We start from the raw sequence: 17,232 nt of genomic DNA, 5'->3' as shown, positions 1-17,232 counted from the left end.
GGTTTTATCTTCTCTCTTTGAGAAGGGGGTTAGTTTATTAGGGAATGCCGACAGGGCTCCCCAGGCACGTTTTGCAGGTCAGAGTGCCCTTCCCCTTAAGGTGCTGATTTCTTAATCCCACTTTCCGACCCTGGTGTAACAGTTGTTGCAGTGGAAGAGCACTAAATACCGCCAAGTGACTTTCCCTCTACTTCTATGTGGCAGAAACGTTATCTCTGCAATGGATTTTTATATGTCTACTAGCTGAAGCACCTGGCGTTGCCAGATTGTATGATATATTTGAATTTTCCATCCTCATACATAATTGTCTTCTTGATTAAATGAAACTGTAATTCAAAACGGCTTCTTTTTCCACATCTCCCATGAGGTAGAAGCAGTAAATGCATTTCATAGACGTCTCACCAGTAGCCGCAATCCTCTTTTCTAGTTTAATCTTTTATCTTCAATCCTTCTTCTTTCAAAGTATGATGCAAGAATTGCAATTATTATTTTATATTATAATGCATATGTGAAAACTGTTACATCTCCTTTCGTTTTAACTATTTAATGTACAATATATATGAATAAAGGTGAAGTTGCTAATCTATTCTGTTAATGAAATAATTAAATTTTAGTTTCAAGCAGTGCATATCTAAACACTGGTAAATGTACATGTAGCATTAATTTTGAAGAACTTCTACATAAACAACATTTTAGGTGTGACCTCTAACATGTGTTTAAATGTAGAATATTTCAGGAGTTCCAATATGTGAGCAACCAACATACAACTGCCCGTGAGAGAAGCAAGGCGTCTGAAGATTAAGTCTAACAACTTTGAGGCTTTGTCCGTGAGCTTTATTTATAAACATGGCAAAACTAATTTTTATTGGGAATTGCAAACGCTTGAACTGAAATGGCATGTCTGAAGGAATAAGGGGTATCCGAGGAATGAACACCGTTTCACCTTTAGATTTTCAGTTATTATAATGACTTCCAGAACATTAGTTTTTAAAGATTTCATTGCTAACCGTGTGCCATTACACAGTTTAGGTCGATCAAGATTACTTAATAATATAACTTGAGCTCCTTCCTTGAATATCGTGCTATAATGTGGCATTCCAGGCAGTTGTACTGAATTCTACAGGAAATTCTACAGGAAATTCTAATCTCCATTAATGTTATTAATGCAGATTCTTTAAAATAGGAATTTTATGAATGAAACGCCATTCAGTATACATAAGTATTCCTTCTTTTTAAATATGAGTTTGATATCTCTTTGATATCTCTTTTTAAATATAGATTGATATCTCTTGCAAAAGATCATAATTGATCATAACAGCAACATTTCTAAGGACCAAGATTGCTCTTTTATGAAATTATCCAAAATTGCTGAAATTTTAAGCAATATCTGCAAAAACATTAGTCATCTGGTCACCAATTGAATTCACCATCTGACCACATGGTAATTCGTACAATTGAAGATCTTTATTCAATGTTATTGAACCAGTGCCAATTAAAAGGTGGTGATTTGAGAAAAGTGCTGCAGATTGATCATCAAATAAATGTGTCCTCATAATAATATTCTCCAAACTGAAAACTAAACACGTGGTTACCATGCAGCATTGCTGGATTTTCATATCACATTTTAAATGTAAAGAAAGAATTCAGGACCAAAACAAACGTTTGGTTCCCAAGGATAGCAGCATTTTGTTTGATAGATAAACCACTTATTGCAGATTATAATGCTTTGTTACATCTTTCCTTCTTTTTTACCATTCTAAGGCTAACTTACAGTAATATCATAATAATGTAAAGTTCTGGTATAGGATAATTTTGGAATACAATGTAAAAAGAATGGAATTATACTTACCATGTTGTAATGACTTGGCAGCTGCTGCTTGGCACTTCTACCGGCATGGGGTGGATGAACACATGAACTTTATAAAATTTATTATTATTCAGCAAATTCAAATTTTATTGAATTTCATTTAAAAATAATAGGCAAAAGAACTTCAATTCATGTTTAAATGATTGCTTTCGTGTCAACCTTTCATTAGTTGATTTTAGTCTTGCGGCGTTTTTTCGATTGTAAATGTTGACTTTTAAAGATTTTGGGGTATTTTGGGCTGACAACAAATATCACAGTTAAATTTGGGGCTAAGTCGTTTACCAGATATGAAAACATAAAAGCTAATGTAAACCCTGTGAGCTATTTTTTTTTCACAAGCGAGTAGTTAGTAATGCACACACATGTAACTGAAGCAAATAACAAAGCAAATATGAAAAAAATGGACTGTTTATTCCAAAGCTGTTCTTTACATAGCATGGTTGGGGGTGCTTATTTAAAAAGCCGTTCTTAACATGGGCAGATTGAGGATGTTTATACCAAAAGCCGTGATTATTACAGGGAGGGTGGGGGTGTTTATTCTGAAAGTCGTTCTTAACATGGAGGTTGAGGGTGTTTATTCAGAAAACCTTTATGCATGCAAATTACTAATTCCTCAGTTGTAAAAAAAAATGGCTGCCAGGGATTACGTTATCTTTGTGTTGGAGAACAAATGCTTTTATGTCTGATAAACTACTTATCAGCCCTAAATTTGTAACCTTTGAAGTCAACATTTCAAATGTGAACAGCGAGTTGTACTTAAGGTAAAAATACAAAAAAATTTGCATTTTAGTCAGAGAAACCAATTATTTAAAAAGTGTCATTGAAATTAATATTTGTTTTCTAAAAATTATACAATTATTTATATTTTATTAGTTACGAAAATTTTTGTTTTGTATTAAAATAAACCTCTATTTTGTGCTGTCATAATTTTCCTTAAAATATTTGAATTCAGTAAATGTGAAAAGAAAACTTTCTAAAAAAACATGCATTTGAAGCATTTAGAATTCTGGTTTGAAATTAATATCTGTTTATCTAATCAATGAATGAATAAAAAAAAGATATATGTTTTCATTTTATTTCTTTACAAAAAAGAAAAGGAGAAATTATAAAAAGGAGTAAATAAAAAGCTATTAGAGAAAAGAAAATTATCTGGAGGGAACAGGAGTAATAATTTAATTCAAAGAAAAATTCCAATTTCAGAATCTCGAGCAATATTAATGTATTACTTGGAAAAAAAAAGAAAAAAGAAAAGAAACCTGACATTAGTCCAAGTAAACTTTTCTGTACTTAGAATTTGTCCCCTGCCGTGGAACATTTACTTAAGAAAACTATGATATTTTTTCATTGAATTTTGTCTTCATTTATAAGGAATTTCCGGTAAAAAATAATTGTCAAAAAATATTTATTGTCTTAAAAGACGGTAAAAACTTTGTAAGAAATTAAAAAGAAAAGTTTTATTTTCCAAGCCTGTAAATAAATATTTTGATTCTACTTGCCATAAAATACATTTGAATATATTTAAAATCATGCAGATATTCACATTTATTAATACAAAGACATGATTGCAAAAGTTTTTTTGGTGCCATCAGCTAGAATCGAAACCAAAACATTTAGCGTTCCAGCTGCGTTTTCTACCGATGTTGTTATCGAAAGAAAGATAATAAAGTCTAAATATTAACACACTTGAAGAAATGAATTTTATGTGATCATGAGCAGAAAGAAGTAAAAACATGTTGGCAAGTTTACCATTTCAATTTGCTGATATATGTCTGTATGCATTATCCATCAACCCAAACAAAGATTTTACTTGATATAAACCATCCTTTGTGTATAATTACTATTTTCTGTCAATTTCAGTGTTATGTGATCAGTAGTTTAAGAGTTTACCTGTTAAATATTTACACAAACACATACGTCTACTGTTTTATTTATATTGATTAAATTGATTATTTTGTGAAAATGCTGAGCCACAAACTTAACAAGAATAAGGTTTTCCTTGGGTTTGAACCTGCATGTGTATCTTTTCTTGCAATGCTGAATAACACATTTCATAGGAATAAGGTTTATTTTTGTTTTTTTATTTTACTTTGGTTTGTTTTAAGAGATCAAGGGGCTCCCTCCTGGGATAAAACTTGATTTCATTATGATTTGAATTTATATCCGATGGCTCTTTTATGAATAGATGTTGTTCCCTTTTATCTCTATTTCGTGATAGCTTGGTCTTCCATGAATTGTTTCCAAGTATTTTTTAAAGATTTTTTTTTAATTTCTTCATTTGAAGATTGTAACATTGGGTATGGGGCAGCCAAACCAGCTTCTAACATTGCCCTGCTTTTTATTGAAACCAATTGAAAGCTCTTTTTAGTATCCTTGTTGTTCCTTTAAGTGTAATTGTCTTGATCTCTTTTGCACATGGTTCACCAGGGATATTAGTAAGATAGGACTTCAGGTTCTTCTTCATAAGCCCTGTGGCACCTATGATAACTCGTATGATTGTGTTTGCAGGTATGCTTTTAAATTAGATTTGTTTAGAAAAGATGAGCTGCAGACTCCACACAAACGTGGCTTTTCGCTTGTGTATGTTCAAATGCATCTTTAAACTCGAGGTCATGATGAATGCTGAGTTTTAATATGCGTTTTTAAGTTTGATGTTGTTGTGAAAGAGGAACTACACACGTTACACAAATAGGGTTTCTCTCCAGTGTGGATCCGTGTATGTTTTTTAAGATCAGATTTCCTTATAAACGACGAATCACACACTTCACACGAATAAGGTCTCTCTCCAGTGTGAACTCGTACATGAATCTTTAAAAGAGTTTTGGTGGCAAATGGAGTGTCACACATTTCACAAGCATGAGGCTTTTCTCCAGAGTGGATTTGTAAATGTATTTTTAAAGAAGACTTTGTAGTAAACGATGAATCACAAATCTCACAAGAATAAGGTCTCTCTCCAGTGTGAATTCGCAGGTGTGTCTTTAATGTACATTTCTTTGAAAATGATGAACCACACAAGTCACAAGAATAAGGTTTCTCTCCAGTGTGTCGCCTCATATGTGCCTTTAATGTACATTTCTTTGTAAATGATGAACAACATACTTCACAAGAAAAAGGTTTCTCCCCAGTGTGCCGCCTTATATGTGCTTGCAAAGTGTCTTTCCTTGAAAACCTTGAACTGCATACTTCACAAGAATACAGTTTCTCTTCAGTTTTTGTTTGCATTATTTTTTATATCAATGTGAAAATAGCACACACTTTCCGCAATAAACTTTTTATCCAGTAGACAGTGTTATTTCCTCTAGTGTTAGTATTCCCTGTTAATGAATAAGAGGTGTTCTTTTAACAAAATGAATATAGATAAGAATAAAACATATATATTTCATTAAGATATTTCTTTATACTAATTTCATAATAATCTTCAACAGTTATCACTATTCTTATTATTTGGATTATTCAGACTGCTGTTCTCATCTTCTTCAGGCATATCTTCTCAAACTCGGAACTCTGCATGAAATGTTAGAATGGAACCCTTTACTCTAGATTTAATAATGGGTCTCATACAAAATTCTGTGCAAATTCCTGAGTTCAACAGAAATATTCCAAAGTTCAACAAGATACTTATGAAGAAGATCAAAGATTACATCGACCAAAACATTGTGAAAATAACACTTAAGATACGAATAGTAGTCTGAATATGCCAAATAATACAAATCATCATTTCCAAAATTCAGAAACATAATCACCCCTATTTTGTTAAGATCATCAGTTTAGTGTGAACTAAATAATAATTTCTTCATGCATTGAATTTTTAAATGTAGTATTGTTCAGTAAGTTTTAGAACTTTTATTTAAATGAAATTAACCTATCCGACAGTAGTCAAGTTTCCACACATGCAAATAAACTGATGGATGTTTACCAACCAGACATAAGCAAAATATGTCTTTTTCCGCTTCAAGTTTGGTTCATTTTATGTTCATTAAGTCTCGTCAGTCATGTGGGCTTATAACATTCTTCTCCATAAAACAAGTCACAAATAAAAGTATAAAATCAAGACACGATTTCTCCAAGAGGCACATGAGGTCAAATTTGAAAAAAAAATGAAATTTAGAACACGAATATAGACATTGCATTTGGGTTTTGATCCAAATGACAGTTCTAGTTAGAATCAAGTTTACTTTTATAATAGTTGAATTTCTTTTTGAACATTTATCTCAATTTAGAAAGTTATTGTCAAGCTGCTTCATTTCTAAATCATCTAGATTAGGATTAATAATCCACATTATTTGACAACTGTTCTCATCTTGCGTGTCATTCACACAACGTTTTAGTCGATGTCAGTAGCATTAAAAGTTTATTTTTTCATTTTAGATAATTGTTATTTTATCAACTTGCATGAAAAGAGCTATGTAAAAGATGCTTAAAACCGTTTGAATTATGCAAATATCATCAGTAGTTCCAAAGTTATGAGAATTTTAAGTGTCAAAATTTATACTTTCCCGTGGGCATTTTTTCTTTAGAAAAAGTGGGCTAAATTATGGACCTCAACATTTCAAGAAATTTGGTAATTTCGCCACCATTTATTTATTTTCCAAGCTATCCTCATGAAACTTGGCACTCTTATGTAAAATTGTGTGCTCTTTCCGATTGTGCAGTCAAATCTGATGTATCTCTTTACCATAAGTCATGAATTATAAATTCAGATGTACAAATTCCAATTTTTTTTAAAACTGGTGCATAGTATCATACAGTGGGTGTCTATGAACAAAACTAAGTATTATAGTAGTATTTAAATATAGCTTTATTGAGAGCATGCCTCCTCACCAAAGGAGAGCTTAATCTGGGGTGAAGCCATTGAATGTCTAAAGAGCATTCATGGCCGGTATTTACTACTCCCCCCGAAAGAAAAAAATGAGTAGATATGAATTAATCTCAGAAATAAATCGAAGAAAATTTTTCATATAGATTTTGTATTTCTGTAAAAGATGGAAATTCCCATAGTCGACCAGAACTTAGCATTTTGGAACCAGGTCAATTTTCAATTTTGTAAATCCTCTCTATCTGGCCCAAAATATACCCCTATTTTCTGAGATGCAACCATAAATCGTACTCTACAATGAATCCTCGATGTAATTTTCACAGTAGCAGGATACTAAGTATCCTGATAAGCAACAACTATATATTCACCAGTTGATGGTCATTTTTGTCATTTCTATTCTGTTGTTTTACTGAAAATTCAATTGTGTAAACAAAGAAATAAAACGGTAATTTTTTTACCTTGATTTCACCTTAACATTAAAAATGATTACTTCTATACGTTTTAGGATATGCTGAAAACGAATATAGCATTTAAATTTTCTGCAAATAAGTAGTTTTCTGGATTTTTTTTTAACAAATGTTTGCCGAAAAAAAAATGATACAAAAAATTATTTGACAAAAAGGAAATTTACAAAGAAAAGTGACCTTTTTTCTTTTTTTTTTTAATAAAAACTGGAAACATCGTTAGGTATTACTTGGTTAATTTGGTTAGTAAGATAGAAATAGTCACAGTTTAACACTGCGTCTGGGACAATTTACAAATTTTTTTTGGTGTGATTTTGACTGTTCATGCTTCTCTTTTTGGGTTTCTGAAAAGAGATTTATTCATTAGATTCCAAAAAGTTCAGTTATAAAATGTTTTAATTTTATTCTTTTTATAGGTTTAGTGAAAATGTTGGCTATTTTATTTTCAGACGTCACATAAGAGTAATAGATTATTTACTTATTTCATGCCTTATAAAATAATATCTGATATCAATATGCTTCGACCTTTGATGAATCATAGAATGATTTGCTAATAAGAAACTACTCTAATTGTCACAATGAATTACTATACGTTTTTTACTTAGATCTGGTTTTAAAATAGATTTTAGAAGGGTGTTCAGAAAAATTGCTTCCTGCACGGAATGAGTAAGGACCACATATTCTGCTTCACAAGTAGAAAGGGCAACAATTTCTTGCTTTTTAGTTTTCCAAGAGATCATAGGTCCAGTCTTTGGCAGTCTAAAACAATACCCCATTATACTTTTTCTATCATCAGAGTTACCCCAATCTGAATCTGAAAAATCTTTCTAAAATTAGAGGATATGTAGACTTTTTACATATTAAAGATTGTTCCTTGGTTCCTTTTAGGTAACGAAGCATTTTTTTTTTGCATGATTAAGGTCCTTAATTGTTGGTTTCGATAAGTTTTCAGATAGCTTTGTTACAGTGTAACATATGTCAGGCCTAGTTGCGGTCATCAAATAGATGAGGCTTCCTACCATTTCCCTGTATAATTGATTATCTATGGATTTTGTGTCGGTCCCTATATTTTTATTTATGTACATTTCGACGGGAGTTGAACGCGGTTTGCAATCTTGCATTCCAAACTTGAGCAGATTTTTTCAATGTATCGTGATTGGTTCATAGTTATAGTTTCATTTTCACAGGTAAATTTTATACAGAGGAACCGTGACAATCGTCCAAGATCGAACATTTAAAATTTTTTATTTAATTTATTCTTAACATCTTTTAAAGTGTTGCCGCAGTCTGAGGCGAGTAATATATCGTCAACCCAAAAAAACAAAATCAATAATTTATTACCTACATTTTTGGTATACATGCACACGTCTACGGGACATTGTTTTAATTCCTTTTCTATTAAATGATTATAGAGTGTTAAATTCCAATTGTGAGTACTTTGTCTTAGTCCATACAACAATTTATTCAGTTTCCACACGCAATTTTTATTTTTCATTTTAAATCCCTCTGGAGGGTAAATATAGTTTTCACAGTCAATCAGAGCATTCAAATAAGCATTTTTTACATCCATTTGATGTATTCTTAAATTGTATTGAGCAGCAAGTTGTAATAAAATTCTAATCTTGTCGTTGGTGAAAATGTTGCAAAATATTCCACTCCAGAAATTTGTGAAAAACCTTTTGCAACAAATCGTGCTTTTAAAGTTTCACTGCCAGAAGCTGTGATTTTTTTGGAAATACCCAGCATGAAGAAGTTATATTTTTATCTCTTGGTTTTGCCACTATTTTGTATGTGTTATTTTCAGATAAAGCTTTCAATTCGGATAACATAGCTTGTTTCCATTCTTTCTAATTTTCTGAATTAATCGTCTCATTATAACTTTCCGGTGTTTTTTTCAATGAGTAACAGTAATCCACTACGTAGTCTTGTATCTTTTCAATTTGTAAGAAGCCTTATTGGGTATCAAGGTGTCTGGTTAATATTTTCGTTAGTAGTTCTACCGTAATTGTCGTCATTATTAATATTTTCATTGTGATTCGAATCCTTAGATATCCCAGAAATTTTACCTGCCACAATTCAAATTTAGATTCCGAACCGTCAAAGAAAAGACGATGGCTGGGCGCATAACCTATTAAGTGTTGAGACATGTTGAACAGAGTGCAGTCTCGATACTGATTGTGAAGTAATTTCCTGTAACAAAGATGGCGGCTAACAGTCAACGCAGTCTCATGACACAGCCAATGGCGAACTGATTGAATCCAAAATTCAATAATTTTTATAGTAACTTTGGAAGATTTCATTGGTTGGTTTAGCACAACTGGTGGTTATAAAAACGATTGGCGAATTCATTCGTCTCATACCCCCCCCCCCCCCGCACTGGGAGTCAAAAACAGTTTACATTAAGAATGTCATTTCTTATGTTATCGCTGGTGGCCATCTGGGTACGCACAAGCGCAACCCTAAGAAACTATGCACAAACGCATATACCAAGATGGCCCCCAGCAATAACGTAAGAAATGACATTGCTTATTATCTGGAAAGCTACTTATTTGCGGAAAATTTAAATGCAATATTCGTTTTCAGCATACTCGAAAACCTCTCCACAGGTAGTCATTTTACAAAAAAATGTTAAGGAGGAAACAAGGTAAAAATTTACAAAATGCATCACAATGAAATTCTTTATTGAACCGCCTAACTATTATTATTATTTAGATATCCTCAGTTAAAAAAAACTGGTTTGTTTTACAGATTCGAAAATATGATTTTGACAATGAGTTAAAAATAAATTCAAGTTTCACAATATCTTTTTTATTTAATTGTTAGGTGAAAGTACAGAATAGTTAACAAAAAACACCCTTCCTTCCCCATGTTAAGAATGGGTTTCTAAATAATAAGGTTTTTATTTCAGCATGGTAGCATAAGTGCACAAGTACCTTTTATTTGTTATGTATTTGTTTTTTTTTTTTGTTTTTTTTGACCACTAAAAAACACAATTCTACCTTAAGTACAAATAAGAAGTTAAACGCATGTACTTAGTACATTTTGTTGTTTTTTTAACACTTTTAGTGCATGTGTACTAAAAGCATTAAAAACAACAAAATAGTATTGTTTGGAAATCAAATTTGAAAAACTTGAAAATATTTTTTTTTTAATTGACGAACTCAGAATAAAAAATGACTAGTCTAGTAAGACAGTTTTCTATTTTTAAGAGAATACTTTAGTAAGCTCAGCGCATGACGCGCTTAGCAACCGTTTTTCTGTAAGCGGATTTGATTTCTATAAAAGATAACATTTTAAAGAAAATTCTGCGCAATTAATAATTATCAAATATTTACATATTATACATGAAAATAATTCTGAAACTATTATCTATATGAAAATGGATGATATATACCAATTTATCTTATCAGTTTTGAAATATTCTTTGTCAACTTTGCTCGGTCGTAAATTTGCTTCCTGTGCTCGTAAAAATAAAAATCAAATACCAATAGAAATGGACTTCTTTTTTTTTTTTTACATAGGCGTCACCACTTATCAAGGCCGATAGTCCACTCAATGATAAGGGTTAAAGAGTGTAGAGTATTCAAAAGGACAATATAGTAATCGATAGTAATGGAAGTTCGGTAAATTTGTTAACTTAAGTGGAACGGCTCATCAGAAACTTGTTCACGTTGGACTTGAAGACAACCATATTATAGACAGCTGGAAAACAGGAAAACGGAAGACAATTCCACAGGCGTGCAGTTCTAAGAAAGAAGCTTTGATCATGGAATCTATGTTTAGGTTTAGGCACAGATAAAGAGTGGGGAAAATTATTGATAATGTTTTCAGCTAGTCTAGTGTTCCTTGTGAAAGTTTGGCGAGGGGGAACCATAGATTGAAGCTCAGTTGAACACTTTCCATGAAAATAACGATAAAGCAGAGACAAACTCGCAACATCTCTTCTGTGAGATAGAGGTTGCAGCGAAGAGAAAAGGACATCTCCCACCCGGCCACAAAGTCTATTTTGAACCCTATCAAGGCAGGACAAGTCTTTTCTAGCAGCTCCTGCCCATATGTGGCAACAGTATTCCATCCTTGGACGTATCTGGCTCTTATATAGATAGAGAATTGCACCAGCAGTGAGATATCTACTGGATCGATAGAAGGATCCGACCATTTTTCCAGCGGCCTTGGCAACAGATTTGATGTACGTATTCCATTTCAGATCAGGAGTAAAGGTCAAGCACAGAAGCCTGTCAAAACTTGAGGCCTCCCCAAGACGAGAGCCATTCATTTTAATTGATGCCAGATGGGGATCAGAACGTTTATGATGTAAAGATAGAAGCTTGGTTTTAGATGCATTAAAAGTAACCAGCCACTCCTTTCCCCATTGTACAACGTGATCAAGATCAGAGGAGAGAGAATCGGAGAGAACTTGGTCGTTTACTGTCTTAGATGTGCTACCATAGATGGTAGTGTCGTCAGCAAAAATGTCTACGAATGATGTAAGGATGTGATTTGGAAGATCATTAATGTAGATCAGGAAAAGAGTTGGGCCCAGGATGGACCCCTGAGGGACTCCAGCTTTTATACTGTGAGCTTCTGATTTTTGCCCATCAACTACTACTCCTATGAACCTATCAGAGAGAAATGATTTAATAATTGAGAAGACATTTCCAGCTATACCATAGCTGGAGATCTTGTGAAGTAAACCTTTATGCCATACCCTATACAAGGCCTTTGATATGTCAAGAGCAATTGCCCTAGAAAGGTTGCCTCTGTCGAGAGATTCACTAATCCTATGAGATATAACTGTAAGCACATCTGCTGTAGATCTAGCAGAACGGAAACCATATTGTCTTCTTTGTTTATATAGCCTATAAAATTTCAGCCATATCACATCAAATTTAACCCTGTGCATATGTCTCCAAACGTAACATATAAAATGAAAACATTTAAAAAAGTGTTTTCCTTTTTGCTGTTGTCATTTTTTACCGTTTTTTCATTTTTAACTTGGAGCATAAAAACATTGAAGGCGTAAAAGAAAAAGAAATTAACATCATTGGAATGCTTATATTATTCTCTTTCCATCAATGTAATTCTTTTAAAAATTGACCAACAAATAAAAAAGATATGACTTGTTGAAGGACATTATGTATGTAATATTGCCAATGTCCACAAAAATACAGCATACGCTTGTAATGCTAATGTCACCATATGAGATTACACCTAAGGATGAGTTTAAAAACCTTCAGAGGTTACATTAACCAAAACATTGTGTGAATGATGCTAAAGAACGGGAGTTTGAAGAATCAAAAATATCTGAAGCTATGTTTTAAATGATATTCATTTTATTTTTCAGCCAATCTCAATCAATACCTCAAGATTAATATCAAACATTGGACAAATAATCCATAGTCAAATGTCAGAAGAAGACCTGAGGGACCATTTTGATGTTCTTGCACATTTTTATGCATATCATCTGAAGCAACGTCAAATTAATTATGACATCATCCCACATCTAAATCTGAAATAAGAAAACTGTCCCTATGAAAAAGGTCAGTAAATAAGACATTATTGAAATGCAAAAAAAAACAAAACAAAACAAACAAACAAAAAAAACAAATAAAAAAGGAAATGAGTAAAGCAAAAACTAGATGCACTAATATATTTTTGGAACAAAGATTGAAGAGAAATATTTTAAAATATTAATTTTTACTACATTATATAATCAATTTTGAATATTGTATATCATGATAATATCAGGATCTCCCAAAACTTTTTAAACACTTGTGAAAAATTGAATATTGATGCAATTTTTAATCATTTTTTGCATTCATATTGTTATAATGATCTTCATTCTTCTATTCCTGAAAGCAATTGATAAGTGAGCTGCAAGTTTTTATCAAAAGTTTTTCAACCAGAAAAGCCAACAGAAAAGTTGAAATTTATGCCAATTGCTCAGCATTTTGCGAAGTGCATTGTGACATCAGAAATGGGTCTATCTGGTGTAGCACAATCAACACAAGCGATAGGTTCAGAAAGGATAAGAGACACTGCCGGTTCCAAAACAAGATCGATTCAGCAAGACAGTCATGTTGTGTGTTTGGTGGGACCTTGTAAGGAATCGTACATTTTGAATTGGTTCTGAATGGTTGTGTCAACAGTGCCGAACTTTACTGTAAGTAACTAGGGCAGGTATACAAAAAGTTGAAGCAAAAGTACCTAGCACTGATCAACCAAATGTGCAATTTGATGCAGCAGAACAATGTCAAGCCACACACCACAAGGAAGACGAAAGACAAGTCCTCACTGTGCTCAATCAGATTACAGCCTTTTCTGCACATGCAACATTTCTGAAGGGCTGTCGATTGGATTCATTTGATGAAGTTGAGGAAGCAGGCCAAGAATTCTTTGATTTGAACCGATCTGAATGGTATTTTGATCAGATCTGAAAGCTTGCAAATCAATGGTAAAAAATCTTGGAAAATGATGGTCTCTATTTTAAGGATTCATTTTTTTTGCAAGTGTTTACAAACTTTTTGGTATTCAGTTTAACATCTATTTTACATGCTGGTATGTGTTGGACAGCTTTATAAAATTGACTTCTAAACTGAACTATCTCTGGGCAGATATTTATATATATATATATATTATATGAGACGAGAATATTTTTAAAATCAATATTAACAATTATTGTTATACCTACATGCAATCATCAGTGTAGGAAGTGATAATTACTGCCAGTCAAGATATTCGAACCCTGTCACAAAGTCACCTTTGATTTCGTAGGCTGGTGTTCTATTGCCAGGCCACTGGAAATTATCACAAGAATTGAGTGAAATTAAATATCTATAAATGGCAAATCAGCATACATAAACTCTAAGCAGTCAAAGCGTATTCAATGACAGGATGTAAGAGTATTGTATTCACTCTTAGGTTGACCACTTTTCTAAATCCCCTAAAGACAGCTTAACAGTATTTTATAAATGGGATTTTAACAATCATATTTTAAAAATAAATATTAACAATCACTTTTACACCTACAGACACTAGTGTTTTATGCTTATGAAATTATATATATATATATATATATATATATATATATATATATATACTAGCAGTTCAACCTGGCTTTGCTCGGGCCCTATGTACTGTTCATAACTTTATGTGCATATGTATATATATATTAAAAAGTTTTACTTATGTCTAGGTGACCTACATCTAAAATTTCAAGTGTTTAGACAAAAAATTGGCAGAGGAGTTTGGTAGAGTCAGCAAAGGTCAACTTTTTAAACTTTGACCTCTTCACAGCGAAATTTTCGCCCAAAAACTGATTAAAAAGTTCGCTGCATGTCTGAATACTCTTTATGTAAAATTTCAAATGTTTAAACCCAAAATTGACTTAATAGTTTGCTAGACATCGCAAAGGTCAAATCTTTTGAACTTTGAACCGTTGGCAGCCAAATCTTTGGCCAAAAACCGATTAAAACGCTTGCTCTATGCCTGAATACACTTTATAAATAATTTCAAATGTTTAGACCTTAAAATTGGCTGAGTAATTTGATAGAGATCGCAGAGGTCAAATCTTTTGTAACTTTGCCCAAAATTTTCACCCCTTAATATTTATTGTTTTGGGATCAAATCAAATTAAAAAGTTTGATCCATGTCCAAGTAACCTACATCTAAAATTTCAAGTGTTAAGACCCAAGGTGGAGGAGTTTGGTAGAGTTTTCAATCGTTAAATCGTTGAACTTTGACCTCTTGATAGCCAAATGTCTGACCGAAAATTGATTAAAATATGTTTTCCAAATCTCAATACCCCTTATGTCAAATCTTGAGTCTGTAGACTGAAAATTGACAGAGTAGTTTGGTAGGGAAATGTACACACACAGACACAGACACGGACACAATTTCACTTAACAAAAAGCATAACCGTAACCAAAATTTACATGTAAAATTTATTTTTCGACAAAATACGTCAAAGATCCTTATTCCGCGGAGTTTTTCGTTGGGATTAATATAAATATTGATATTTGTATTAGATTGAACAACTAAGGAAAAAATTAAATATAAAATAAAAGTTATTTTTCTGCCTACCTGGCTCATTTATTTGTGCTTTAAAATAGTTTTGAATGCTCTTTTTTTTTCATCTCAAATATTCACGTTTTATGGCTGCCCACATTTTTCATGTGTCAGAGGCTATTTTTGTTGGCTAACACCTTGTAAAACATGAAATTTCAGATGAAAAAGTAGCATTTAAAAAGCTTTTAAAAGTATAGGCACCGCCAAAACTGGGGGGGGGGCAGGTAAGTACTTTTTGACGGACCGTCTTTTAAAAATCTACCAAAAATTAGGTAATTATCCAATCAATATGAAATTTTCAGCGATTATTAATGAACTTTATAACAGTGTACTTATTTTTCATAAACAATATTTATATATATATATCTTTTTTGCTTAAAAAATCACCCCTTGTTTTGAGGGAGTTCCAAATATGCTTAAAATAATCATCTGAAACTGAACAAAACATATTATGTTGTTGTAAGGGACGAGATTATAAATTAAAAAAAAAAAAAAACTTGTTTGCATACCTTATTTTGATGTCTGAATATCAAAACTTCGATTGCGTTTAATTATCCCGCTTTTGAGTTTTGAAGTGTGAAATTCGGTGAATATGTTAAGTAAAATAATTAATTTAAGTTAAGCAAAAAAAAAAAAAAAAAAAATTAATATTTATACGAAAAAAGCCATTTTAAAATCTTTGATAAATAAATTAACAATTTTTTTTAGCGAGCCGAATAATGCATGACCATTATTAAACAGGGCATGCTTTGAATAATCGATACAAAAAAAAATTCGATAAATATTGTGTCCTTTGTGTTAAAAATAGCATCATTTTTTTCCATCCCGTTTGAAAACGTTTGCCGCCTTTTGATTACTCTGGACCGAACGCGCTGAAATAATTTTTTTTATTCTGCTTTAAATTGCCCCCCACCATTTTGGGGAGCCTGGCCCCCACACACATACACATTAAAAACCAAACTCATACAAATGGTCACCCATGTGGTACTGGCCAGCCTCAGCGTTAATAATACATTGAAATTTTCGTCACTGAAAAATAAGTTTTTTTTGTCCTGTTTGGTCTTCCATAGTTTGCTTTTTACCAAGTACAAACGTAAACATTGTCTAGATCGACACGAAGTAACTGGTTGCCTATATGAATAAGTGGAATTATTTGAAATCCAGGTACTTATATTATAATATTTTTTGCATATTCTCATAGAAAATCATCCTAAATCTTAGTTAGACAACAAATAAATAAATTAATTATTTCAAAAACCTTTTTTTTTTTTTTTTAAATATTTATGTACGTTTTTTGTGCAAGACAAAAAATGTCAATTGTTAACTTTTTGGGAAAATTTAACATTTAAAATTTAATTAAAAATAGTAGAAAAAAGTTTTACATTATTCTGTTTTCTATATGATAAAATTCAGGGTTTTATCTTTCTGGAAAAAAAAAAGTTACTCAGAAATAATGGATTTTAATAAATGTAATTTCGTTTTAAAAAACAACAACAATTTGATTTTTCGGCCATTTTTGGCGGTGTCTATAAAAGTACGTTGACCCTCCCCCCCTCATACATACACACAAAATGAGGGTATTATTATACAAACACCGTGACAGCGTTAGGGTTAGGGTTAGGGTTAGGGTTTAGGGTTAGGTTTAGGGTTAGGGTTAGGGTTAGGTTTAGGGTTAGGGTTAGGGTTAGGGTTAGGGGTAGGGTTAATTCGCTGTCACGGTGTTTGTATAGTTTTACCAAAATGAGTTAGGTAGGTAGAAAAGTAACGTTTATTGGCTATGGTAACATTTATTTGTTGTTTATTTATTCTCTTTTTAACCCCCCCTTTTTTTTTGTTTGTTGGCTTCACAGCACAATCAACATATATTCATATGTGTGTGTGTGTGTGTGTGTGTGTGTGTGTGTGTGTGTGAGATTAGATAACTAAAATGCTGACCTAGTATACAAATAAACAAATATTAGCCTTACTTTAAAGATATAAGAGTGGTAAAGTCAAATTACACACACAGAAACACTACAGCC

At 32.2% G+C, this 17,232-nt stretch overlaps 1 protein-coding gene across 3 annotated transcripts in view; it reads right to left on the bottom strand.

The window, feature by feature from the left end:
• Window positions 1-2,929: 2,929 nt before the first annotated feature.
• LOC145242335 (uncharacterized) overlaps window positions 2,930-17,232 on the bottom strand; it is a 31,522-nt gene continuing 17,219 nt past the window's right edge. For 2 of the 3 annotated variants that reach the window (XM_080105349.1, XM_080105347.1), the window contains exon 2: window positions 2,930-5,178. In XM_080105349.1, the coding sequence (XP_079961475.1) occupies window positions 4,475-5,086 (612 nt within the window). In that variant the 5' untranslated portion in view covers window positions 5,087-5,178 and the 3' untranslated portion in view covers window positions 2,930-4,474. Of the gene's footprint in view, window positions 5,179-13,835; window positions 13,942-17,232 lie in introns of all 3 variants that reach the window. The other variant, XM_080105348.1, reaches the window with a different exon arrangement.

This window comes from Euprymna scolopes, chromosome 21 (genome assembly GCF_053919585.1).
Source record: "Euprymna scolopes isolate OS-2025 chromosome 21, ASM5391958v1, whole genome shotgun sequence".
In the NCBI taxonomy this organism is placed as follows: domain Eukaryota; kingdom Metazoa; phylum Mollusca; class Cephalopoda; order Sepiida; family Sepiolidae; genus Euprymna; species Euprymna scolopes.
The sequence above is the reverse complement of the archived record's forward strand: the minus strand, read 5'-3'. Positions and strand labels throughout refer to the sequence as shown.